Source organism: Arvicanthis niloticus, chromosome 23, assembly GCF_011762505.2.
Source record: "Arvicanthis niloticus isolate mArvNil1 chromosome 23, mArvNil1.pat.X, whole genome shotgun sequence".
Lineage (NCBI taxonomy): Eukaryota > Metazoa > Chordata > Mammalia > Rodentia > Muridae > Arvicanthis > Arvicanthis niloticus.
Genome location: NC_133430.1, coordinates 6,210,331 through 6,236,403, shown reverse-complemented (window position 1 = coordinate 6,236,403; position 26,073 = coordinate 6,210,331). Strand labels below are relative to the sequence as shown.

General features: G+C 56.1%; 1 protein-coding gene and 1 long non-coding RNA gene across 3 annotated transcripts; one reads left to right on the top strand and one right to left on the bottom strand.

The window, feature by feature from the left end:
- Nucleotides 1-271: 271 nt before the first annotated feature.
- Nucleotides 272-10,687, top strand: LOC143436724 (uncharacterized). Its single transcript, XR_013106548.1, has 2 exons — nt 272-1,489; nt 8,847-10,687. It is a non-coding gene; the product is annotated as an uncharacterized LOC143436724 (long non-coding RNA).
- Nucleotides 4,191-25,319, bottom strand: Akt1 (AKT serine/threonine kinase 1). Of its 2 annotated transcripts, none has more exons than XM_076921003.1 (14): nt 25,273-25,319; nt 22,103-22,238; nt 12,740-12,868; nt 10,065-10,176; nt 9,597-9,744; nt 9,021-9,152; nt 8,873-8,938; nt 8,134-8,202; nt 7,736-7,861; nt 7,538-7,666; nt 7,247-7,461; nt 6,965-7,052; nt 5,469-5,571; nt 4,191-5,124 (listed from the first exon to the last, which is right to left on the bottom strand). In XM_076921003.1, exons 2-14 carry the CDS (start codon nt 22,146-22,148, stop codon nt 5,045-5,047), a joined length of 1,443 nt encoding a protein of 480 aa, XP_076777118.1. In that variant the 5' UTR covers nt 22,149-22,238; nt 25,273-25,319; the 3' UTR covers nt 4,191-5,044. The 2 variants fall into 2 exon arrangements, with proteins under 2 accessions (XP_076777118.1, XP_076777117.1); XM_076921002.1 differs by lacking the exon at nt 25,273-25,319 and adding an exon at nt 24,553-24,701.
- Nucleotides 25,320-26,073: the final 754 nt, after the last annotated feature.

The following is a 26,073-nucleotide window of genomic DNA, read 5'->3' as shown; positions in this document are numbered from 1 at the left end:
AGGCCCAGGGAGTTTCTTCCTGTCCTCCCTCAGCTGTAAGAGAAAGCAGCTGGACTCCAGGAGTCAGGCTGCAGAATGGTCGTCACCTGTGTGCTAGGCCACCTCTGTCACGTGGCCAGCCATCAGCACCTACACTGCTGGGTCCCATGGGATTGATGAGCCCTGGCTCCATGGAGTGTTCGGTTGATGTTAGGGTTATGACAGTCCTCACCATATCTTCAGACATTGTGCATGTGGGCTTTGGAAGGAGTACACAGGAGGTAAGGTGGCCTGGAGGATAGTGATGGGCCAGTCACTGCGGCCACCTGGGTCTGCTACTTCTTAGTGGTTGGCTGGTAGGTGGGTGGATGGACAGGGCAGAGGTCTCCTTGTCCTGCTCTCTAAGAACAGCTATGGCTGTCGGTTCCCGTGCACTTCAGTGAGGTGCTATTCTAGATGAGGTTGGTTCCAGTTTCCTGATAGGACTGGACAGTTGGCCCAGAGGCCCTTTGTGAGCAGGAGGCTTTGGGGACTGCAGGAGGGGAAAGGCCTTACACAGTCTGGGAAGATCCCTCACTGCTGTGGATAATGGGACCCTGGCTAGTTTTAAGGGTGGAAGCTGGTGGTCTGTAGATAGTGGCTAAGAGCTGGGCCCATATGGGCCCCGGGGTAGCCATTACGCTATTGTAGCAGTGCTGGGGGCAGGGGCACCCAGATAGGCCAGCCACTGAGATGGATGTTTTGTCTGTCTGTCTGTCTATCTATCTGTTTATTTTTTATTTGTGGCAAGGGCTCACTGTGAAGCCCTGCTGGCCTTGAACTCACTCTGTAGACCAGGCTGGCCTCAAACTCACAAAGATCCGCCTGCTTCTGCCTCCTGAGTTCTGGGACTAAAGGTGTGCTCCACCACACCTGGCAGTCCTCTGGATCTTGATTAGCAGGCTTGAAGGCTGAAGCCACCAAGCCTCTTGACTGCAAGTGTCAGAAACAAGGAGCTGGTTGTTGGGGGGCAAAGCAAAACCCTGACCATACACCACACCCATACTTCCATGGCTTCTGGTGCTGTTTTATCCTGGCCTAGCTTTCTGCCAGGCCCTGTGGGCTCTCTCCACTCTGTCCTCTGGTCTAAGCTGTTCTTTACTACGAGCTTCTGCGTCTCTGTCACCAGTTGGGATCATCGTCCAGCCCCCACCACCTTCAGGCTGTCCTCATAAACAAAAAAAGCAGACTTAACCTCTCCTGCTTCCTGTCCCTTAGGGCTCCGTCACCTTGGATCTGCTCACTTGTTGCCTGGAGGCCCTTCCTCTGGGTGTTTGTATGGTTGTTTGTGTCTTCCCAAGTTGGGGCTCAGAAGCATCTAGTGCCTGTCGGCTTTTCTAACTCCACCATACAGAATATGGATGTTTGTTATTCCTGCCAGCTGCCATGTCGGTTCCCGAGAGCTGTGGCATGGCTTTGAATGACATCTTACATGTCATAGACTTATAATCTGCCAGCATCCAGCCATGAGGTATCGGGACTTAAAAACTGTTTGGGGAGTGTATTTGAGTGCACATGTTAGCCTGAGGCGCATGCATGAGTTTGCATGTGTGGAGCCAGCAATCTACTTTGTATTGTTTTGGTTTTATTTGGCTTGTGGGTGGTTTTCTGTTTAAGACAAGGCCTCTTCATTTAGCCCGAAGCTCACTGATTAGGTTAGGCTGTCTGGACGGCAAGCCTCAGGGCCCCGCCTGTGTCATCTCCCTAGCATTAGGAGTATAAACAAATGCCACCACTGTGCTTTTTAAAATACGTATTGTGGGGGCCAAACTTAGGTCATGTTTACATGGCAAGCATTTTGGCAACAGATGCCTCGGCCCCTATCCAACTTTAAAAAAGAACAGAGTACATAGATATTGGACAGCACCCAGTGTCAGATGATAACCCCAGAGGGAATAAGATGAACCCAGGTGTCAGTTCCTGCCTGCTGAGCACCCACCTGTGCTGTGGGAGGAGCTTGAGAGCTTGTGAAAAGGACTGAGAATATTTGGGGATTAGAGCTAGGGTGGCCAGAGTTTGCATAGCAGATTGCCAGTGGGACCTGCACTGGATCAGAGCATCCTTGATGGTGTTAATCATGTTGAGAGCAAGGGAGGGAACAAGCAGTCCACATTCCCGATGAAGAGGGATATGAATAGGGTCCTCACCAGTCTTCATATTCCATAGGCCGGCCTCCCCTCTCCTAGTGCAGACTGCCTGGCCCCTCCCTTGCAGTGAAAGCCATGCCTGACAAAGCTATTCCCACCATTTCTGTCATATAGCAGTTTTCCATCTTGGAGAGCTCTTTAAGACACAGGATGTTGGGAGTGGGGCATGGTAAAACACTCCTCCTGTAGGGAAGCTCCTTAAGCTCAGCATGTAAGCTTCAGGAAGTCACTAAAACTGACCAAGCATTCTCAGATCAGCTGAGCTGCCTCAAAGGCTCAGACCACTCTCCAGCCTGTTCAGCTGCTTGTAGTTTGTTTTGGGGTATGCTTTTGTGAGCTGTCACCCATGCCTTGGCGATGCATTTCTGTTCCTGTAAGCAACCCCTCACCTATATTCTTGTATAACACCTCTGTAAAATTCATGCTTCTTTAGGCTGGACTTCGGTGGCATCTGTCATTGGTTCCCTAGCTGGGCTCAGTAGGTGTTTGCTCACATCTCCCCAAAATAGCGCCACACTACAAGCACTAAGCCATATCCCAGAACACAGCTCAGAAGGTCTTGTTTCAACTCAGTCCCCACAGAGAAATAGTAAACTTTCTTTCTTGGCCTTAGTAGGTCATTTCCCTAAATGGAAACTATAGCCACTAAGCAGCTACACCTCATTCCCACTGCCCACCCTGGCAAACACCATTCTTCCTACCTTATGAATTAGACTACTTTAGCTACCTCACTTAAGCTTACCAGAGCATACCACAGCTACAGGGTCTATCCCTTCATCTGCTCTGGTTGGTCAGGCTAGGCCAGGCCTGCCTCTGGGGAGAGGGTACCACTTCCCAAGAGCACTCCTCAGATGCCTGGCTCCCAGCAACCTACAGTGATTATGCTGGGCAGCTTACATGAGTAACAGTGGGCTCAGGAAGCCACCGCCAAGAGCGTTACCCACCTCTGTGGTGGGGCACAACTTCAGGGCCCCTTCCTCTGTACTAGAGAAACATCCCTGAGGGGGGTCATGGAAAGAGCAGCCTGTAGCCTCCATCCAGCCCAGCCCTGGCTTTAGCTGTGTTTCTACGTTTCAGCCACTTGAGGTAAGGTTTAGCTCTAAGTCTGGGGGTCACAGAAAGCACTACTGTGCTTGCTCCCTCCCTCCCTCCCTGACTGGGTCTTACCACACGGACCTGGCTGGCCTTGAACTCAAGTGCTAGGACTAAAGGTGTGTACCACCATCCAGACCTGGTGGTTTTGTCTACAAACCTTTCTTCAAAGTACAGTAGGCAATGCTGTATAAGGTTCCAGAAGGGCTTGTGGTCACCCAGAGAAAAACTTTGGCTGTTCTAGAAGTGGATATTGTTATCTTCCAGAGATCCAGACCATCACTTGCCCTACCTTTGCAAGAGTCAGACACCATCTGAGCATGGCCACCAGCCACTAGGCGGCCACCAGCCACTAGTCCACACCTTCAGGGAGCCTGGCTTTTGGCTGGAGGCCTCTACGCGGTTTGCTGAGCAGTTACTGTTGATTGCTGCAGTTCCACCAGTAGCCAGCAGGTGTCACTGGCAACATACTCAGTCTATCTTGGTGGCAGCTGGGACTCAGGATTGCTGACACTCCAGAGTGACCTTGGCTCCTGTCACCTCCACCCAAACCCAGAACAGTCCTCAGTTCTGTTCAGTCACAGATGTGCTATGTGACCTCAACCAGGGCCTCCTGAGTGCTTTTTGAACTGTCTCTCCAGCATGTTATCCTTTCTGGTATCAGGGTCTGGCTTATTGCCCTGCCAGACAGAGCAGCTGGGGCTGGCAGCTGTGCTGGATAGCTAAGGGAGGGTCACCCTAAGAGTGGACTCCAGAGACAGCCGAGATCCCCCACTTCTCTGTCAGGAGTGCCCTGCCAGGAGGACGTCCTCCCCTGAAGGCTATCACTGGAGTCTCAGGGACCAGTTCCTAGGACCCACCCTGAAGAGACCCACGGCACACCCGTCACCTCCAACCCACACAAGGCTCCCACACCAGAAAGCAAACCACAAATTTGAAAAGCAATTTTTATTGAATCTGGAGGGACAGTTTCTTATTATAATAGTACAAATGCTGAAATCGAATGTTGTAAAAAACATGGTGCAGCAATGGCCAGTGTCTGGCCAGGAGGGGACAGGCCAGGGCAACAGCGGGAGAAGTAAAGCATCTAAAAGGACAAGTGCTAGGAGAGGAGCTCGTGTGAGGCAGCTGTTCCCGGGCATCCGCCAAAGCTGCCGCCCTCACAGGAGCAGGAGGGCTCTTCTGTCACCAAGATCAACATCCTCTAAATGCCTTTGAACAGCACGATCAACGGCAACAAAGTGGATGCTTGTTCCTCTGTCAACCTAAATTGAGCCCTGGCCATCCCATCCAGCCCTAGGCTGAAGCAGCTCTGTGCCCTCTCCCACCCCAGAGGGAGAGAACCAGCTAGCATACCAGTTAGGTGATCTGCTGCCTTCCCGCTGGACTTTGGCCCTGGACCCTAGAGACAGGTGGCGGCCAGGGTGGACAGGCCATTGGGGACAGTGTCAGGACCCACCCAGACCCATGAGCCCACATTGCACATGGTCGCGTCAGTCCTTAATAGTTTTCTACTTGCATCTAATTGTTCTGGGCACTGAGGCCACATGTCTGGCCTCAAACTGGATGAAATAAATTAAGAAAAACCCCAGGCTAGTTTTCCTCCTGACCTGGCTGGGAGGTAGGCTGCTGCCCACAGTAGAAACATCCTCCCTGGTCCTGGAGCCTGGCAAGGTTCCTCCCCAGCGCATCCGAGAAACAAAACCATCAGGTACAGATGATCCATGCGGGGCTTCTGGACTCGGCAATGCAGAGGAGTGCATAGCTGCCAGCCACTGCCCCAGGCTTCAGGCTGTGCCACTGGCTGAGTAGGAGAACTGGGGGAAGTGCGGCCTCCGCTCGCTGTCCACGCACTCCATGCTGTCATCTGTGGGCCATGGGAGGGCTCAGACCAGGCTCCAGAAACAGCCCACCCACCAGACACATGGTAGATGACACAAGGAGGCCCTGCGAGCTGGCAGTGACTGGCCCTCAGAATACTCACTCTCCTCCTGGTTACTACCACCCTCCGAAGGTTGGTTTGTTGTTTTGTTTTTTAAAAAAAGTAAGTGTGGGTTTGGGGCTGGAGAGATGGCTTAGTGGTTAAGAGCACTGGCTGCTCTGGTAGAGGACCCAGGTTCAGTCCCAGTCCCTCCGTGGCCGTTCACAACCACCTGTAAGTCCAGCTCAAAGAAAAAAAGGCCCAAGTGCCTTAGAGCAGGGTGACCTCACCTTGATCAGGCGGCGTGATGGTGATCATCTGAGCTGTGAACTCCTCATCGAAATACCTGGTGTCCGTCTCAGAGGTGACCTGGGGCTTGAAGGGTGGGCTCAGCTGAGGAGCAACAGAAGGACTTGGTTATTACTGTGTTCCAGCCCCTCCTCTCCAGGCAATACTGACCTCCTGAGGGGTGGGCCACCGGCACTAAGGCACAGCTCTAGGAGATGGGACTGGGTAGGGCAGTGTGGGCAGGGGAGAGCGAGCCCAGAGACGTCCAGAGTGACAGAGGGTAGTGACTGCCCATCTCCAGGGGGTGGGGACTCCTTTTCCTCTGGTCATCATTTTCCTTCTGAGGTTTTATATTTTTTCTTTTGGTTTTTCGAAACTGGGTTTTTCTCTGTGTAAACCAGGCTAGCCTCAGACTCAGAGATCCACTTGTTTCTGTCTCCCAAATGCTGAGATCAAAGGCGTGCAGTGGTGCCACCACTGTCTGGCTCAAGTTTTCTAAATATGGAAGGACAGGAAGTAGACTTCAGGTGAGCTCACCTGCCTCACTGACCGTCCAGGAAGAAGAGAGGAACTGGAAAGTGGTGTGTACACTAGAGGCTAACGTCCTTTTGGGTCCCACAGGCAAGGATCTTCAAATGCTATCCCCCAAATCTGGTGTGAGGGTAATGCTACATGTTGACTCCTGAGATCTCTAGTTGGGTATGGGCAGGAAAGGTGTGCCACCCAGACCCTACGTGCTGCTGGTCCCTTGTTATCTAGAAGGGACATTCAAGGTCAAGGGCAGGCTGGATACACTGAAAGCAGGCTTGGGGACAGGGCACCCAACACATCAAGGTTGAGGCTACCTGCCATGTTTCTCATCAGCCTGGGCCAAGGGTACTCAGGAGCTGAAGAGAACCACACCTAGGGATGCGTACAAGGGGGCTCTGCTCTGCAGTGGCCTCCACTGTGCCAGAAGCAGGTGCTGTCCCAGAGTGGGATGAGGCTCTCCTCAGAGCTGGAGATACCTAGACATTACTCTCCACCCTCAGCTAGCTTTCAACATGGGGCATACGAGATCTCCAGGCAGAGGGCAGGAGCAAGGGCACAGGTGTAGGCAACACGGGCACAATCACGAGCCTGGAGAGACCAGGCGACTGAGCGAGTTGTACACGGCAGCATACTACCCTCTCCTTTGCGAGCAAGGAGGGTGTGCACATCCCTATGGCTCTGTGGGGACATGTGAGTCCAGCATGGGGGTCTGAGCTAGCAAAAACCGGAGAGTCAGAGTATGTGTGCACACACATGTGTGATCCAGCGGACACAGTGTCCAGAGTGAGAGTGTTTATATGTGTGTACATACATGTGTGATCCAGAGATGGGCAGTGTCCAGAATGAGTGTGTGTATGTATGTGCACATGCACGTGTGATCCACAGATGGACACAGTGGCCAGAGTGAGAGTGTTTGTGTGTACACACGCGTGTGATCCAGAGACGGGCACAGAGGTCAGATGCACACCTTCTTCTCATACACATCTTGCCACACGATGTTGGCAAAGAATCGGTGCTGCATGATCTCCTTGGCGTCCTCAGAGCCCCCACCGAGCCTGTGGGTAGGACATAGGTCAGGGCTCAGACATTGCATGCAAGGTGACAGGTCATGGGGATGCTCACACGGTGGGGGTATCCCGAGCTGCGTGACCACCCCACCCTGGCTACGTGTGACTGAGACTATGGTGGGTACAGTGGGCAGCAGTACTGTCTGGAAGAAGGCCGAGCCAGAAGCCCTGGTAGCTCTTACCTCTGTGTAGGGTCCTTCTTGAGCAGCCCGGAGAGCAGGGACTTAGCCTCTGGGCCGAGTGTGCGTGGGAAGCGGATCTCCTCCATGAGGATGAGCTCGAACAGCTTCTCGTGGTCCTGGTTGTAGAAGGGCAGGCGGCCACACATCATCTCGTACATGACCACGCCCAGCCCCCACCAGTCCACGGCACGGCCATAGTCGTTGTCCTCCAGCACCTAGATGGGGGACTCTGTCAACACGTGTCGGGGGCATGGGAGGGTGTGGGGGAGCACACAAGAAGTGGCAGAGCACCTCAGGGGCCAGGTACTCGGGTGTTCCACAGAATGTCTTCATAGTGGCACCATCCTTGATACCCTCCTTGCACAGCCCGAAGTCCGTTATCTTGATGTGCCCGTCTTTGTCCAGCATGAGGTTCTCCAGCTGTGTGGGAAGCCTCAGTTAGTGTGTCCGCACCCCCAGTCCCTGCCCCCCCCTGGTCCCTGAGCACACCTTCAGGTCCCGGTACACCACATTCTTCTCGGAGTGCAAGTAGTCCAGGGCGGACACAATCTCCGCACCATAGAAGCGGGCCCGGTCCTCCGAGAACACACGCTCACGAGACAGGTGGAAGAAGAGCTGCGGGATGGAGAGCGCTGACGAGGGCCAGCCTGCCTGAGGGCCCCGCCAACCCTGACCCACAGGCAAAGGGAAGGTTAGGGACTAGCCCCAAAGAGAACTGGAGACTGGGGGACTTCAGCAGAAATAAGACATCCCAAACAAGCAGCTGCAGGCTCACATGGCTAGGGCAGGCAGCACCAGTGATCTGTACTACAGAGAGGGTCCCAAGGCTCTCAGAGGGACAAGTTCACCCATCAAGTGCCTAGGCCTGAAGCTGCCTGTGGCCCTACCTCGCCCCCATTGGCATACTCCATGACAAAGCAGAGACGGTCGTGGGTCTGGAATGAGTACTTGAGGGCCTGGAATGGAAACAGGGTAAGCCTAAGAACTGAAGAAGCAGCAGCACAGTGACACTGGCCCCCAGGCCACCCCAAGATGTACCAGGGCACATTTTAGTGTCTTGAGATAAGGCAGCACTGTAGCCCAGGCTGTCCTGGAACTCAGCAGAGACTATAGAAGCAAGCCACCATGCCAACTGGTGTATTTTAAGATGGGAGACATGAGATCTAGGTGCAAGTATAAGGACTGTACCAAGTTGTGGGGTTCCCAAGAGCCTCCGGTTGGGGTGTTGACACAACAGCTTACAGTTTCTAGAACTGGTGTGCTGAGCCACCCCAGTAGCCTTCCCATCATGGGCTACAAGAGCCCCTGCTTAAAGCCCACAATGCTGACCCTGGAACTCGGCAAGCTGTGTAAGTGAGCTTCACTCATAATAAACCCGAGGGTCAGCCTGGAAGACTGCGGGGGTCTCAGAGGACTGCGGGGATGGAGACTTGGGGCAACTCAAGGCCTCAGCAGAGTGAGAAGAGCAGACTCCCCCCTGCACACTACAGCTGTGGGCAGGCTTCCAGCCCCACCCTTCCATCAGTCCACCTGATACCCAGGAAGCTCTTGTGGGGGTGTGGGAGTAACTCACTTGGGCCCGCTCATCCCGATCCCACAGGGACCAGACTGATGGCCACTACTTACCGTAAGGAAGGGATGCCTAGAGTTCTGCAGGACACGGTTCTCAGTAAGCGTGTGGGCGACCTCATCCTGGAACGCAGAGCCAAGTGAGCTCCCATCTCTCCTGCATCCCATTCCTCTCACCCTCCCTCTGACACTGCCCTCCCTGCACCTTGGCAACGATGACCTCCTTCTTGAGGATCTTCATGGCGTAGTAGCGGCCCGTGGCCTTCTCCTTCACCAGGATCACCTTCCCAAAGGTGCCCTTGCCCAGCAGCTTCAGGTACTCAAACTCATTCATGGTCTGTGGGTAGTTGACGGAGCCCAGTTAGGGAGAGCCCTTGCTCACCACAACTAGCCTACAGTAATAAGTATCTATGCCACCACCTTCGGCTTGACTGTCCAGAGTGAGCAAGGCTCCTCCAAGTTAGCCGACAGCAAGACAGCAGACACAAGCCAGGCCCACTCTTCCATCTGCCGGCCTGGGGGGGTCAGTGGAGGGTTCTGTGCAATTTAGTTAGAATACTGGGCCTTGGGAGCCAGCGGGCATCTTCGTTTTACTTTTTGTAAGTATTGGGGTCTCGTGTGTGCTAGACAAGTACTCTGCCCACTGAGGAATATCCTCAGTCCACGTCCAGAGGAGCCAGGGATACCCAGGCCCATACAGGAAGCCAGGCAGGAATACCAGGACCTGCCAGGTCCCCCCACAACCCCTGGTAACCCCAGCAGAAACAGAGCCCAGACTCACCACACGGTGCTTGGGCTTGGTCAGGGACACCTCCATCTCTTCAGCTCCCGAGTTGTCACTGGGTGAGCCTGACCGGAAGTCCATCGTCTCCTCCTCCTGCCTTTTGAGTCCATCCGCCACAGTCTGAATGGCAGTGGTCCACTCTTCCCTGCAGGGGGTCAAGTGAGGCCTCAGGCACCAGGAGGAGCTGTTCCATGGCTTTCACCCTCCAGTAGCCTGGCTGCCTGGTCCTGAAGCTGCAGGCATCCACCCAGAACCTGGGACTCCATACACTCAAGAGTATCAGAAACCTCAAGGTACCTGGGACACTAACATTTCTCCCATCATGCCCCATTCAACCCACAAGTGCTCCAGTCTAGTTCTCCAGAATGGACTGAGCAGAGACCTCAGGCTCTCAAGCAAGCATGGCCCTGAGCGGAGAACACAGCCCACTGCTCCTGACGCCCTGTCTACACCCTGCCCACTCACCGCTCCTCAGGCGTCTCCACATGGAAGGTGCGCTCAATGACTGTGGTCCACTGCAGGCAGCGGATGATGAAGGTGTTGGGCCTTGGCCGCTCTGTCTTCATCAGCTGGCATTCTAAAGAAGTCAGAGAGCATCTATCTGCATATGTCCCCTGTTCCTCCATGAAACTCTCCTCACAGTCCTTACCAGACAGACCATAGTCCCCAGACCTCAATCCTGTCCCATCCTCACTTTAGAAGTGTATTTTCCGTGTGTGGTGGAAACACCTTTAATCCTAGCACAGGTGGATCTCTGTGACTTTGAGGCCAGCCTGGTCTACAGAGCAAGTTCCAGGACAGCCAGGGCTACACAGAGAAACCATGTCTTAAAAAGCAAGCAAGCAAACAAACACACACATATTTATTTCAGGGGCTAGAGAGACAGCTCATTGGTTAAAAGCACCAACTGCTCTTCCAGAAGACCAGAGTTCAATTCCCAGCAACCATATAGCAACTCACAACCATCTAGAACTCAGGTTCCAGGGATCTGATGCCCTCCACCTGTCTCGAAGAGCACCATATACACATATACATAAAACAAACACCCTTCTTCATTCACAAAATAATAAAATGTAAAAAGTTTTAAAGTTTTTTGTTTGTCTGTTTGATATGGGGTCTTTGCTGTGTAGTTCTGGAAAACTCCATGTAGACCAGAAGTCTCAAACTATGGCAATGTTCTTGCCTCTGCCCACCATAGGTTTTAGCCACCACCCCTGGCTTTTTTGTTTTTTTCCTATGTAATTTTGACTGACCTGGAACTATATAGTCTAAACTGGTCTTGAATTTGAGGTAATCATGCCTCAGCTTCCTGAGTGCCAGGACTGCAGCATGAGCCACCACAGCCAGCTCCGTCCACTCTCCTAGCCCTGATTCCTCTCAAAGAGCAGAGACCCAAGACCTGCCAGAGCTGAGCTGTTCCGCTCTGCAGGTGAAGGAGCCAGTCAGGCTGGATCAGCTAACCCTACACCTAACGACTTCTAAAGCTCCTCTCCCCTTCAACTGCTGCTCCCTACCTTCTGTTGGGCCTCAGGGATCGGGGAGCAGAGACAGCCCACCCGCCCCTCCTGGTACAGAAGTATCTTGCTGTTTCCCCAACAACATATAGAGTCTCTGGAAAAATTACACCTATATGCAGCACCCAAACCTCACACGGGGAGCACACACAGGAGTGGGGATACCCAGAGCATGAACACCTGGTGGACACACCTATATGCACACCTTTAAGGGTGGATCTCCGGACAGCCCGAACCCTGAGGGTATGTGTGCAGCAAGAGGGCTTCCTGGCAAGGCTCCGTAAGGGAGGAGGGACTGAGGGGCCTCCCACATTCCATCGTCCGGGTCCTGGCAATGTGAGGGGCCTCCAGGCTCCAATGAATGAGCAAGGGGCAGTCTGCCAAGCAAGGGGCCGAGAGGGGCTTGAGGCCCAGCCTTGGGAAAGGCCTGTGTCAACATGGGGTTGGGGGAGGGGTGGAAAAATCACCCTGAGCCTTGTCTCCAGCACATCTGAGACAGACTGTCAGACAGGCAGATGAAAACTAGCACCAAGTGGGGGTCTGAAGCCTACCCTCCAGAACCAATCTCAGAGGAAAAGTTTGAGCACAGCCCCGCCCTGCTTTATTCCCGGCTAGGTGCAAACTGTCCACCTCCTGAGGCCCAAGACCTTCTTGAAGGCCAAGCCTTGCCCACTGCCCAGCGGCCCCTTGGCTAGTACGTATACCTATGTGTCTGCTCCAGAGAGGCCCCTTTCCTTCCTCCCGCAGAAGTAAGCTGAGATTCCTTTCCCATCCAGCTGTAGAGGCAGCAACCTATGTTAAGCCCTGAGAGTCTGGGGCAGACCTGGGGACTGGCCAAGTGACGGGAGATGGAAGCCCCTAGGATCTGAGGAGAGTCAAACAGAGCTACCTGCAGGGCAGGAGCCTATCAAGAAGGTTGTGGGGATAAATGCAGACCAAGCTATGCTAGGCACAGACTCTACACTCCAGACTGCAGCCCAAGGAGGAGCCCAGAGTCTGCAGTTAGTAACCGCTCTGGCTTACTGCTGCTGCTTAACACTGTCAAACGTACCCTGTCCAGCTCCAGGCATAACTGGGCTGTGACAATGTGGCAGAGAACAAGAACACAGCACCTCAGCCCCAAGCTCTCATACAGCTTCAGAGTGTCCCCAACTTTATCACCCTCCCCAATCCTGGAGCAGGGCTGACTCCCACTGGCACTCCAGCTAAAGGAAACACAAGACCCACAGTGCGAAGGGCTTCTGATGGCCTTCCCTGGGAGCATTACAGAGACAGTCCTTGTGATGTCATTCACTCTTAGAGCTGGGAGCTGCTCCTGCCACTGTCTACTCAAGAGTTCCCAAGGAATGGCCTTGAGTGGCTATTTAATCCACAGGGACCCTGGTCAACCCACCCCCTAGATCAGGCTCAGTCACTACATGGAGACCCATCAGTCGTTTAGCAAGGACCCCCTGGCTCTGCCAGAGCTGGCCATTCACCAGTCCTAGAAGAGGTGACTCAGGGCCAGCACTGCCCAGCACCCTAGGACCAACAGGAGGCTCTTCTTGGGTTTCTCAGTGGGCAGTGTTAGTCACCCTGCTGGCCTGCCTAGCCACCCCATCCAACCCGCATGGCTAAGACACTTACGTGCCACTGAGAAGTTGTTGAGTGGGGACTCTCTCTGCTCCACATCCTGAGGCCGTTCCTTGTAGCCAATAAAGGTGCCATCATTCTTGAGGAGGAAGTAGCGTGGCCGCCAGGTTTTAATATATTCCCCTGCAGGGGATGGGAGACATAAGGAGCTGCATGTGAACTCTACTGTGAGGACCCAGACACCTGAGAGCACCCAGGCACACAGATCCAGGTACAGTGTGAGGTGGGGAAGGGACCTGGGACACTTCAGCTTTCCCAGAAGGCACTGGCACCAGGGCACAACTGCCAGTGCACATTGCTGGGAGCATCATCATCCAGGGCTCTGCCTGTGAGCAGACCCAGGAGGTGCCATGGCTGGAACAGTGCCACACCCAGCTGAGTCCCGCCCGGGTCGCCCAGGTACACAAGAACATTGTTCCCTCCAGTTTTGCAACATCAGCCATACGCAGGCACCACACTCAGGAATCAGAGCAGATGTCCTCTGTGATCTCCCAGCGACTGTCATTTTTCATACTGACACCCGGAAAAAAATGTTTAATTTACATTTTGCCGAGCAAGGAATCTGAACAACAGGGAACTAACTAATTAGGCAACTTCTTCATCTGAGGGGACACTAGGTTGAGGATAGGAGGGGCGGCCCACAGGGCTGGGGTCCCTCAGCTCTGTCTAGGATTAAGTCTGCCTGCTCCACTGAGCCCTAAACAAGGATACCTGAAGGAATGTGTGGTGAGTGACGGCTTGTCCAGGCCACCTACCACGAGGTGCTCCTGGGCACAGACCAAGTCACAAGGTCAAGCACCGTGGTCTCGGGCATAAGGCAGTGCCCCAATCTCACTCTGCTGCCCCAGGGAGGGTGGCCGGCTTTCCTGCTCTACCCTCTTATAGTATGTACCAAATCTGGGTGTTCCCTGAGAACACTTCCCCAGGTGAGATAGTCTACTCAGTATAGTATATCATCAGCTGGGACTCGTCCAGGCTCCCAGGACCTGCGGGGCTCTGGGCAGCATATGGCAGGGCTCTCCCCATGATCCACCTCCCACCAGCTAGCCTTTTCCAATGCCTGGGAGGCATTTCTAGATAGCGGCCTTGCTCTGCAAGACCCTCCACACCCTGCACAGAGGGGTGAGAGAACCTAAGTGGAGCCCGAGGAAGAAGTGAACAGAACCACCAAGCCAAGACTGCTGCTCCAGGGGTGAGCAGCTACTCTCCCGTCTTCTCGTCAGCACTGCAGACCTCCCAGGCTTGTCAGCACTGATGCAGACCCTAGCCCCACAACGGACAGGGGCTGCAAAGCAAGAAAGTCCTCCTGACTCCTGGCGAGTGCCCAAATGTGGCCGGGATTCCTCTAGGGCATAGGCAAGTTCATTCTCTTCAATGGCCTACAGTCCACATGTGACCACTAGGGCGCCTGTAAACCCAACCCTGCCTCCCATCTTTAGCAGCCTGAAGCCCAGCTCTCCAGTGCAGCCAACTCCCACAGCCATTGGGGGCCTCAGAGCGATTGCCAAAACCAACCCTCCCTCATTAGGAGGAGGGTCTGAGACCTCATAACGAGGACACAGAACAGGGTCCCTACCTAGCTCTGTAAAGTCCCACGAACCCCTTCAGGCAGCAGCCCTGCTTCTGAACATGTGGGACACACCTGCAGGGACTCACATGCCCAGCATCCCCACCACAGCCCCTCCCCTGGCACAGGGCCTAGAGGGTGCCATGGTAGGCAGGGGCTCAGAGTAATACAGCAGAGCACTGGGGGGTATCCCAGGCCACCCGCCGTGTGTGCCCACCCGCCAGCACCAGTCTGGAGCTGTCGGCCCCTGATGGAGTACCTCGCATCTCAGCAGCTGCCGCTCCCCGGGACACTAACCGAATACAAAGGCTGATGAGCCACGCACCCGCACCCCAGAAATCCATCTTGATTTACCAACTGCTGCCCATCTCACTGTGCCCAGTGCAGGCCCCAGTTCTGGTCCCACACGTAGACCACCACCCTGACCCTGAATCTCCTACTGGCTCTGAGCCTACATGACCAGCCCCCAGGCCTGGCAGATTCCAGAATCTAGACCTGGAGATAGAGACAGGGTGGTACTCACCAGGCAGAGGACAAGGTGAGTGCCCAGCCCCACAAATACACAGAGGGCCTAGGTGCCCTTCCCCTCCCTGGCCACACAAAGCACACAAAGGCCACGTGGCCAAGGAGAAATGTAAGTGAAGTGATCTCATGATGTCTCTCCCTTTCACAGGAAAGGGGGCCACAGCTCTGACACACACAGATCTCTTTCTTTATCTCCTGCCTCAAGGTCTAGCCAGTTGGTCACTGGGGGTACCGGCTGAGGCAGCTGCAGCCTGGGCTGTGGCCTGCATGTTAATGAGTTCTGTCCAGACAGACCCCAAACCTTACTCCACGACAGAAATGAGCCACTGTGACAGACAGATATGAGGTGGCTGCCCTGGTCCTGCATTGCTCTACAGTCTAGGAATACTCCTGCCTGCCCTGGGGTCTCTTTTGGGAATACAAACATTGGCAGGCCTCCCTCTTCTCTCTTCATAGTCCAACAAGAAGAGACTGGGCCTGAGCCACTCTGGCCTCTGTGGAAGTGCTAGGCTCTGGCGCAACCAGGCTCTTCTTGGCTCCTGTAACCCGACTGGATGCTTGGTACCCTGAACTCAGACGAGTCCATCTGAGTCCAGCACAGCAGCAGCCAGGGCCCTCCACCTGTCTACACAGCTCTGGGAATACAGGTGCACATGGTCCACAAGAGCTGCCGGGCTCCTCCACCTGGAGTTGCCTTACAAGGCCCATGTTAATAAACACATGGACAGATGACGAATGACCAGGCGCCACCTCCACAATGTGGTCCCCGTGGCTCTTGAGGCAGAAGCCTGACTGACAACAGCTTCTCAACGAGAGAACAGCAGACCCCCAGGGCTAAGTCCAGCCTCACACCACAGTAAACCCAGCTGTCCACCCTTCACATCTGCAAGCCCATCCAGGTCTCACACCCGGCATGCACAGATGACAGGCGGTACCCACTCCACCCAAGGACCTGCTCCATCTCCTAGCATCAAGACCAGCACCTAGGAAGAGGCAGGGGCTCCCCAACAACTTCAGGGCTCCCTCAGGCCCACCTCCACCTACCCTTCTAAGAACAGATCCTGTCCAATCCTAGGGGAAGAGGTACCCAGAGGTGCTACTTACTGATGTCAAGGTCTAGGCCTTATAGCATCTGTGTGGCTTAGCCTCCAAGTTCCCACACCAGGGCCTCCTGTACCTAAACCATCACACTAGGAAAGGGGAAGGTTGGACATGGTCTTTAATCCTAGCACTCAAGAGGCTGAGGCACAACTAGCGTCTCTCACACTGGCCTGGCCCCTGTGTCTTGATCACCGTGAACATTCTCTCCAAGTCCCCGGTTCTTGGGGAAACTGCTGGATAAACACTTTGCCGCAGTGGCAGTGGCAGGCGGCAGCTGGCAGGGCGCCAGGCGGCACCGAGCTGTTTCTCCACAGCAAAGTGAGCCCCAGCAGGCCCGGGGAGCAGGCGCCAGCTGACAGCAGCGACCAAACGTCCCCTACCACCAACACATCCATCGCACCGACAGCTGCCGGGCGCCCATTTACCTTCTCCAGCACATTGAGCAAGCGGTTTGCTGATGGCAGCCCATTGGGGCCATTAGCCCAGCTCCTGCTGCCTTCTGGGCAGTGGGTGGTCAGCAGGTGGCAAGGTCATCTCCAAGGCCCAGCCTCCCAGGCCCCTATATAGATCCTCAGATCCATGTCTCTTGACCCCCAGCATACTCAATGACCAAGAGCTGGGTCAAGGGGCCGGGAGTGAAAGGATGTGCTGCCCATGAGCAGGTGAACCCCAGGTCTGCTGTTACGGGGTACAGCCCAGGTGTAGCCTTTCTGAGAGGGGTGCTCAAGTTGGTCTCACAGGGTGGGGCAGTAATGGCAGTGGCACTTCACTTGACCTGAAGGGGCTTTTGCCACAGCCCACGAATGTAAAATCTCACCTAGCAAGAAGTAGGGTTTGTGCCCACCAGCTCTCTAGAGAAACTGAGGCTTGGACAAAGGGACCCTTTGTCACAGAGAGGCAGGAAATAACCAGAGCTGAGGGACCGCCAGGACACAAACTGCATAGGTAGACCTCAGCCGAGAAGAGCTGAGATACAGCAACCACCCAACTGCAATGCGGCGAAAGGTCTCCAGCTTCCTGGAATCGGCTGTGGGTAGGCCGCCTCTCCACTGCCACCTCCAGCCCAGCTCCCTGAGCCACAGGAGCGCTGGTCCAGACTTCAGTCTACCCACCCACATCTTACAATACCTACCTCCTCCACAGCACTCCCCACCCGCCCTGTAGCAGAGGGAAGGCCGGCCTCCAGCCCCACCCTGCCGTACACACAGTACAACCCAAGCCTCCCATTCCACTCCTATCCTCCCCATCAGCTAGACCCACAGCTTCTGTGCAAGCCACATGGCCACCGTCCTATGCTGGCTTTTAGTCTCCCTACACCAGCCCAACCCTCTCAGCCATCCTCCTTCCCCAGACATGAGACAGCTCAGACCCCACAGATGTTCCTGTGCTGAGTCCCCAAAGCTGCACCCTCCCCTTACCCATCCTCCCTCTCTACCTCATCGTGGCACTGCCCACGAGGCCCACATAGGATCCTGTAAGATGGCTTAGAGGGTAAAGGCACCTGCCCTCAGGCCTGATGACCCAAGTTTGATCCCAGGATACACATGGTAGAAGAGAAACGACTCACAAGGTGTCCCTGGAACATATGCATGAGAGTTCCCCTCCCCTGCACGCAATACGTGTGCACGCATGCATACACACATACACACACACACACACACACACACACACACACACACACACACACACACTTTAAAAGGAGGCCCAGAAAGAGCAAAAGGGATAAGCCTGCCCCAGCCTTGCCTTCACCCTACAGATACCAGAGCCTCGCCAAGGGTAGGGAAGCCTTCTCTTCTAGAACAATGTCTTGGGGGCCACCACCTCCTAAGTCCTATGCCAAGAGCTCAAACAAACCAGCAAAGCAAAAACACACCAGGAGGCCAGGAGTAGTGGTACCACTTGTATTCCCAGCACTCAAAAGGCTGAGGCAGGAAACTCACTTGAGTTCAGGAGAGTCTAGGCTACAAAGACACTATCTCAAAACAAACAAACAAACAAACAAACAAAACAAAACCCCACAAGCCTAAATGAATGGAGAGGGGTGGGGTGGGGCGGGGCAGGGGTGGGGGACACAAGCCATTCAGAGGCAAAAGATAGTAAGGCATCTGAAAGTGAGGCATGCAGCTACCTGCAGACAGGCCTCTGGCACTAAGGGGCTCCTGGCTGTTCCTCTACCCACCATGGCTGGGCTGGAGTCTAGATCTTGGCTGGGCAGACTCTTCTGGGGAAGTGCTGGGTGTGGGTGGATCACCAGCCATGGTGGGGTGGCTGGGACAGCCACAGCTACTGTTACAGGGAGAGCCTGAGGGCTAGTGCTGGCTCTGGGCCTGGCTCGGGTGTGACTGGGCAGAGAATTGCCAGAGAAGGACAGCACAGTTCTCCCCACTACCCCATGGCACTTCTAGGAACCAGCCTGATGCAAGCCCTCAAGCTACTCCTAGCAGCGACTGTAGGTCTCTGGCCATCCACACAGCACCTCACCCCCTTCCAGGTCTCAATGACTCTCTGCACAGTGCACTTGGCCACCCTGCAGAGCTGGCAGGGCCAAGAGGCTACCCCAGACCCAGCAGCTCAGTGGAGTCCCATGTCCACACACTTTTCCTCACCTCCTGGTGACTTCCATGTGGCTTGGCCCCACTGGGACAGTTCTGTCCAGAGGATGGTCATCAGGAAGCAGAGAGGAGTGCTGCCCACCCTGGAGTCACCAGGCTGGGCCAGTACTGACCCTCACACCCCAGTGGAAGGCCACCCAGCTTCCTCTTTTGTAGTTTGTTTTTAAGGGAGAACTCAACACGCTCACAAAACAGGAAACTCAGTCCCAGCACCAGCCAAGGCTCAGCCAAAGCCACACACTGCAGTGTACTGTCCCCTCCATGAGTGGGCCCAGAGCATTCAGTTGCTACCTCTGTCCAGTTCTCCAGGAATGCTACATGCTTACCTCTCTCTCAGGCTCAGTCCCCCAACGTAGCAGCTAGTCCCTAGTTGTTGACCTGCCGGCTGGGCTCAGGACCCTTGACCCTCCCGGGAGAGATCATGAGGTCAGCACTCACTGATTCACACCCAAAGCTAGAGAGCCCCACACTATATGGCAGCTTCCCGCCATCCTTGCCCAAACTCCTTCCACCTACCAGGTATTAACCCTGTGAGAACAGCTAGGCTCCTCCTACCCTGCTGGGCCCCTCAACTAAGTCTGAGGAGTGAGCGCATGAGGTGGCCCTGCAGTTGGTATGTGCTACCCACTCCAAACCCATAGCCCTTCATTCACTGTCAGTGTCTCTACAGCTCCTGACCCACCAGGTCTAGCCACCTGCTGGGAGATGGAAAACACAGACAATGACTAACCTGGCCAAGAAGACTCTCTGGCTACAGGCTCTGCCAGGGCAGCTCTCACCCACACAGCCCAGCAAGCATCAGGGATTTGAGGGGAGAACCCAAAAGACTAACACACAAGGCTTGTGGCCTCAGTACATAGCTCATTGCAATCTTCAGGCTGAAACCAGAGGTCCCGGGCAAGTACACCCCAGGCAGGCTGTGAAGACATGGTTCGTCAACCCCAAACCTCTGCCTCTGAGGATACGTGACCAGCACTGAGGTCCACCAGACCAGTCACCCCTCATCTCTAGGAGCTCAAGCCCAGCCTCCCTCCACAGGTCTGTGCTGTTGGATGCGTAGGGAAGCTGCCGTCCAGAGGCTAACACCCAGCCACAGACCAGTGCACAACCAGAATGTCTGCTCCAGCGCTGAGCACTGGGGGCACCCTCTGGCCCAGAGCACCAGCAGGGCTCCTGGGAAGTGGCTTGAGGACACTTCCTGAGAACTGAGCACCTAACTCCCAAAGAGTTGGAGAAACCTGGACCTGGGGTCTCTGTATCCACAGAGTGAGGAGGAGCAGCATTCTCTCGTCTTTGCCCAAATAGCTCTGAAGGCATGGTCAGCCCACAATGAGCTTGGGATACAGCCAAGAACTGACGTGCTCCAAGCCCCTGGCTGGACATGGAGGCCTAGCAAAGATGAGTTCAGTTCCCAGCCAGCAGAGGGGGATATGAGGGATATCCAGCCAGCAGTGCTATCACCTACAAAAGCAGCAGAGGAAGGGGGTATGAGGGATATCCAGGTGTCTGAGAGATCATGGGACACTAAAGACAACTGCAATAGCCTTTCCTCCCTGCCTACGCCAGCCAAATAAGACAGAGCGGCCTCAGGTTAGAAGTCTAACATGGCAATCAAAGACAGGGAGGGATAGAACCCCAAACTAATGGAGCCCACAGCATACAGGGCTGGGGGTGTACAAGGGACAAACGAGGATCACCAAGACAGTCTTTCTCGGCAAACAGCAGCAGGTCAAGCTTGAGTCTTGGCTGGCCTGCAGTAGGGCAGAATAGGAGGACCCAGCCCGGGAATGTGGCATACAGATGCCATCGCCTGCAGCAGAGCCTTGACCACCTAGGCTGGAGCTGGAGGAGAGTGAGGGACCACGGGAACAGCATGTCTCTTCTGGCCTGAGGCTGGAACACCCCACCCCAAAGACAGGTGGTCCTTGTCTATTCCAAGGGGTAGTCAGGTGTCGTGTCCACTTGTCATCCCGCAGGTTACACACTGTCTCACCTCTTTACCCACCACCATTTCCGGGGCATAACTGGGGAAATCAAGGCCTAAAGAGCTCAGCGACCTTCTCCTGGGGAGGGACACTGACAGCTGCCAAATCAGGTTCAAACATGGCCTCTGCAGGCCCACAGGGCTAATGTCCTATTCCACCTGGCCCCTTCAGAAAGCTCAGCCATAAGGAACAACATGGCACCCCCTAGGCCTCAGAAGGGTTTCTACCTGGGGAGATGTCCCGTAACTTGAGGTCCAGCAATCTCTCCGCTGGCCCTAACTCAGACAGCCACACAATACACATTTGTCCATGAAATAGGCTGTGTATGGCCTGGGGTTGGGAAGAAGAGGGAGCCAAAGAGAATGAGTCACATGACAATGGAGAGGTGAGGCAGACAGCAGGGCATGACCTAGGGATCTGAGCTCAGGAGGCAGGATTCTGAGTGGGTCAGGGAAGGATGCATCGGAGAGCAAATGGGAAGGCAGGTGGGGGCAGGGTACCCTGGAGCCAGACAAAGCACAGGTCACAGCCTCCTGGCCGAGCCCAACACAAACTCTTCCCTGCAGCTGCCAGACTGGGACCTCTCGGCACACTTGCCCCCATCTTCCCCCACCACCACCCTGGTCCCAACCATCCTCCCCCACCTCCCTTAGCTCCTGTGGCCCCTGCCCTGAGCTGTCTGAGTTGTACACACCCCACGAAGCCCCATGTCCTAACGCCAACTTTTGTTCCCACCTCCCATCTTCTGTGTCTGGATCCTCCTCCTGCCACCCAAAAGTACAATTCCCTCTATAGAGAGCCAGGAAGACAAGTGGGAGGAGAGGCTGGAACTGGCAAGGATCACCCTAGGGCTTCCGGAGGGAACAGGTCTACAGGAAGAGGAAGTCAGAAGGGGGTGAGATGCCTGCCCTGGGGCAAGAGCAAGTGACTGTCCTCGGGAACTGGCTTTGAAACTTACTCCTGACAGGCTGGAGAAAGAATGGCGGGTAAGCTGGAAGGTGAGGGGCCTCGCGCAGGACTGGGAAGAGCGAGTCTCAGTCAGCTTTTCAGTTCTAACGCTAACACGCCCCCTTTTGGGCCTATGCTGATGAGGAGCCCCTTGACTTCAGGAATCCAAGCCTGAGGTGGGCAAAGGGCCAAGCCGAGCAGCCCTGCCCTGCTTGCCCTCAGGAGCCCTTGGGCAGTGCCCAGGCTACCAGCCTGCCAGCCCTGGAACAGCAGCCACGTCCTTGCTGCCTTCCAGGAAAGCCAGGAGTGAGGCAGCAGCAGCTGGCCCCACCCCCAATCCACTCACAGCAGGCCCTGCACAGGGCCTCAGCCTCTGGCCAAGAGGCCCCAGGAGGAGGCCATGACCTCCATACTATGGGAAAAACTGGGCCTGCACACTCCTGAAGCAGGCCTAGAGCCCCATGACGGGGAGACGCCCCTCCTGTCGTGCAGGCCTAGACACAGCGATACGATACGGCTACAACATTGCCTGCTGGGTCAGTGGAGCCCCCCAGTCCCACATCTAAGAGCTGGGCAGAGCCAGGCTCAGCTCTGCTCCTCCTGTAGAGCACGGACTGACCTCGTTTGTGCAGCCAGCCCTCCTTCACAATGGCTACGTCGTTCATGGTATCCGTGGCCCCCACAGACCGGGGTAACCCAGGGATGCTCAGAATCTCTTCTCAGCAGGCTGAGCCCAGCCGGCCTGGCCGCAGCGTCTAGAACAAGGCAAGAAAGTATGTGAGGCAGGGTCCTGCCTGAGGTCAGCTTTCGTGAACCGCAGAGGACGACCCACAATTACCTGTGTCCCCGCATTTGATGTACCCGTCCCTGGTTCCCAAGTGCCCTCCTCACCCGTTCTCTGCCAGCCTGCCTGACTTCTCTCTAAAGGTTGCTGTGTAAGACCCTGCTCCAGTAGATGCCGCACCCAGATCCAGGCCTGGTGGTCTGAGCAAGGCTGTGGCCAACCCTCGCCTCCTACCTCTGCTGGAGCACTCATTGCCAGAAGGCTTTTCCTGTTGGGCAGCTTGCTCAATTTGCTACCCCAGCAAAGAGGCCACCTCCTCCAGGCAGCCTTGATTGCTTCTGCTCTGCCTCACACTAGTGAGAGGTTCTTATCACTCATTCTCACCACCTTCTACAGTCTAGGAGACCTAATGCAGGTCACAGGGTTCCTGTGGCTCAAGTTAGGAACACAAACACCGGAGAGCTCAGGTAGAGCAGGTAATGGTATAAAAGTCCTTCAAGCAAATACTGAAAGCTCCTCAGGCAAAACCCCAGACGCCCTCAGAAACACAACACTCCGTCCTTGGAAGCTATCTCGTCCATTTGGCGAGTATGTAGTAGGCCATGTATGGTTAAGTCGAGCCTGGGACAAAGAGACTTTCAGACCACTTGCTGGTAAGGAATACCCAAGAGCAAGGTGGTTATGGCCCACAATTACAGCATCCAGGAGCCCACAGACAGGGCAGGTAACATACAAGACGAAGGGTCCTGCAGTGGCCAACTGGCTAGCCTGTGCGAAGCAAAGTCTGCCGGCTCATCTTGCAAAGGTTTCCCCCATTGCTTCTCTGCTGGAGGTATGTCTAGATATCCTTTAAATATTCCCCAACTCTGGACATTCTGGGAGTGTGCATTTGGACACCCCTTGACCAGCAAGCCTGTGCCGTCCCTCCACCCGGAGTTCATGTGGACAGGCCCAGGAAAAAGACCGGAAGACCACTGTGAAACAGATCCCCACTAAGATCAACTAGAGCTGACTGACAGCCCCCTATGTCATCTCTCTAGTCCAGAAGGCACAAGCTGGCACCCAGAGTCCATGTCACTTTGCCTTGTCTGAAGCTAAATGTGGAACAAAAGGAAGGCCCGCTGCTATGTGCCAAATGCCAAATGCCAGAGTAGGAAAGACCACACCTGGCCCAAGAAGGAAAGAGCTCTCCCCTCAGCAAGCAGGTGGCAACTGAAAGCCAGAACGGAAAAGAAAAGCCAAGAAGAAATCCCAAGCTCGGTAGCTGTCAGGGTGGGTGTGGCCTGGAGGCAGAGGGCTGTACTGCAAGAGCTCTCTGTGGATGTCCCCTACCCCCACCCAGCCCCAAGGTCTGCTGATGACAGTCAGCTGTCCAGAGCCATGTAAAAATAAATTCATACACATGGAGTGAAGAGACACAGCAGTGTTAACGCCAATGTCCACATTCAGCAGCCCTGAGCATGGGACAGTCTTCCCACCATGCCTGTGGAGGGCCTTGCCGTAAGGGCATATGGTTGCTATTGTTAAGTCTTAAGAGTTCAGCCCCTCTGGGACACTGGCCCGTGGGCCACACGCCCAGCTGGGGCCCCACCAAGGCGACTCGCCCTTCACTTTAGTGATGGCCCTAAGCAGTCAAGGCTAGCCACCTGGAGCAAGACCAGGGGCCTGGGGGAGGAGGAGTCTGGCCACAAAGCAGAAGCCCAAGGTTCCACCACCGCCCAACTTAGAAACCAGTCCTCTTTAGACAAATCCATCAGCTCGGCCAGTATCCCGGATCCCGGAGGCCGAGCCCACGCCGTCCTCCAGGCCCCAGCACCTCCAGAAGCCACCTAGTCCAGGAAGCAGCTTCCGGGCCCAAGAGGGCTAGCAGTCCTTTGTGGGCTAGCCTGGGCACCGTGCCACCGCGCACAACTTTCTGTCCGTGGGAAATGAGTTCTCCTTCCCAGGGCCCTCCCACCGTACGCAGGCCGCGGGGCGAGCCTTTCTCCTACCCTCGCTGGCCGAGTGCCCGGGCGGCCCCAGGCCCCAGGGCGCACCGGCCCCCACTGCGCACACTAACAGCGCCCCTCTCCCGCGACCTGGCCCCGCGGAGCGGCCACCCAAGGTCACGCAGCGGCCGCCCGCACCCTCGCCGGCGTGGGCCTCCTGCGCGACCAGCCCGGCCCCGCGCGCTCCCCGCCCAGGCCTCCTCTCGGCCACTTCCTGCTCTTGCTCCGAGGCGCGGCGCGGCCGGGAACAAAGCGGGGTGGCCGCGGCCCGGAACAGGGCGCGGCGCGGGCACTCACCGGGCCGCCGCGTGCGGGCGACGGGGCCTAGCCGGGCCGCGGCCTCGGGCGCCCGCCGCTCCGCATCCCGCGGGCGGACGCTGGGCGGGGCCGGCTGAAGGCAGCGGCGGCCGGGCGCGCGCTGCCGGCCGGGTCTGGGCCGCCGCGGTGCCGGCCGCAGGGCGCTGCTCGGTCCGCTCCGCCTGTCCCGGACTCGCGTGCGCTGCCGCGCTGGGCCGGCCGCCCGCCGCCTCGGTGCTGCCGCCGCCGCCGCCGGCCCGCCTTCTCCCCGCCCCGCGCCCGCGCCGCCCGCCCACATCCGCCTCCGCCGCCCCGGGCGCCCCCGGCGCGGCCCGCGGCCAGGGCGAGGCACCCGTGAGCGCGAGCGCGGCCCCGCAGGCGCCGCCCTCGGGTGGCCCGGAGCCAGGGCCACGCGGGTAACGGAGCCCCGCCGCAGATCCAGAGTTCCAGCTCTGGCCTGGGTTTCCCGGTTCGTGGGACCTGGCACTTCCCGGCCTAGCTCTCCAGACCCCGAGGAGGGAGGCCGGCGTGGGGAGTGAATCAGTTTGACTCTCAAGAGGCCCAACTGTCCCCATCTTGGGAGCCGGGAGAGAGCGGTCACCGGTGTCCTAAAGGCCACCCTACACAAGAAGGAGGGCTACTGAGGGCTCGTCCAACTCAGTACTGCCTGCCACAGCGACTGATAGGGACTCTCCGGGTGACAGGGAGGAGGGGGCACACCTGGACACCCAGAGGGGCCAGACTCAGCAGCCAGACCTTGCAGTGGACTCAGATGGGTGAGGCTTGGGGGCGGTTCCTTTTGGTGTCCCGGAATTGAAGAGTCAAGGTGGTTCCTGCCTCTTATCCATCCTCAGTCCTCCCCCCTTCGGCCTGCCCCAGCAGTTCCTGCGCAGGGCCCCTCCCTCATCCCAGAAGCCCGAATTGATAGTAACCCTTTTGTGAATTTACCTTCCTTGTGTTTGGTATTTTTAACCAGGGGGCATTTTTTTTGTTGTTGTTGTTTTTCATACACGGGTCAGAGTTCACCAGGAGTGTAAACAAGACGGTAGATTCGGTAGTCCACACTATCTATCGCCCAGGATGGAGTCCTCGCTAAAATCGAAGCTCCTTCTCTGCCTCCTGGGGCTGACCTAGGAAGAACGCCCCCGCTCCCGGAGAAGAACTCGCTCTCCTCTCAGCAACGGCCCCATACTCATCAGACTTCAGACGGGGATGGGGAGTCGGGGGCTCCGATCGGCGCCCTTTCTGCTGCACAGCTGCCCCAGCTCAGAGCGCCTACGGGGCGCTAAATCAGAGGCCCGGCAGCAGCTCTGTTCTGCTCCAGCTGTATCCCTGACCCTGAGGGTTGCCCTCAGAGGCTGAGAGTCACACAAATATCCATCACTCACCCAGCAAACCTTCACCCCAGGCCCCCAACTCCCGTTGGTAGCCCCATCCCGTTGCTACACAGGTCTGGGCAGTGAGAGCCAGCAGGGCGCCCTCTTGTGGAACACATAGCAATTCCTGACTGTTCTCTAGTGA

What these genes read in the sequence shown, in the direction of transcription:
- Akt1 (XM_076921003.1), bottom strand. Translation starts at nt 22,148, where the DNA reads ATGAACGACGTAGCCATTGTGAAGGAGGGCTGGCTGCACAAACGAG. An exon ending in TGGTGTACCGGGACCTGAAG is followed by an intron (nt 7,667 to 7,735) that starts GTGTGCTCAGGG and finishes CTTCCCACACAG; the next exon opens with CTGGAGAACCTCATGCTGGA. An exon ending in AAGAAGGACCCTACACAGAG is followed by an intron (nt 7,053 to 7,246) that starts GTAAGAGCTACC and finishes TCCTACCCACAG; the next exon opens with GCTCGGTGGGGGCTCTGAGG.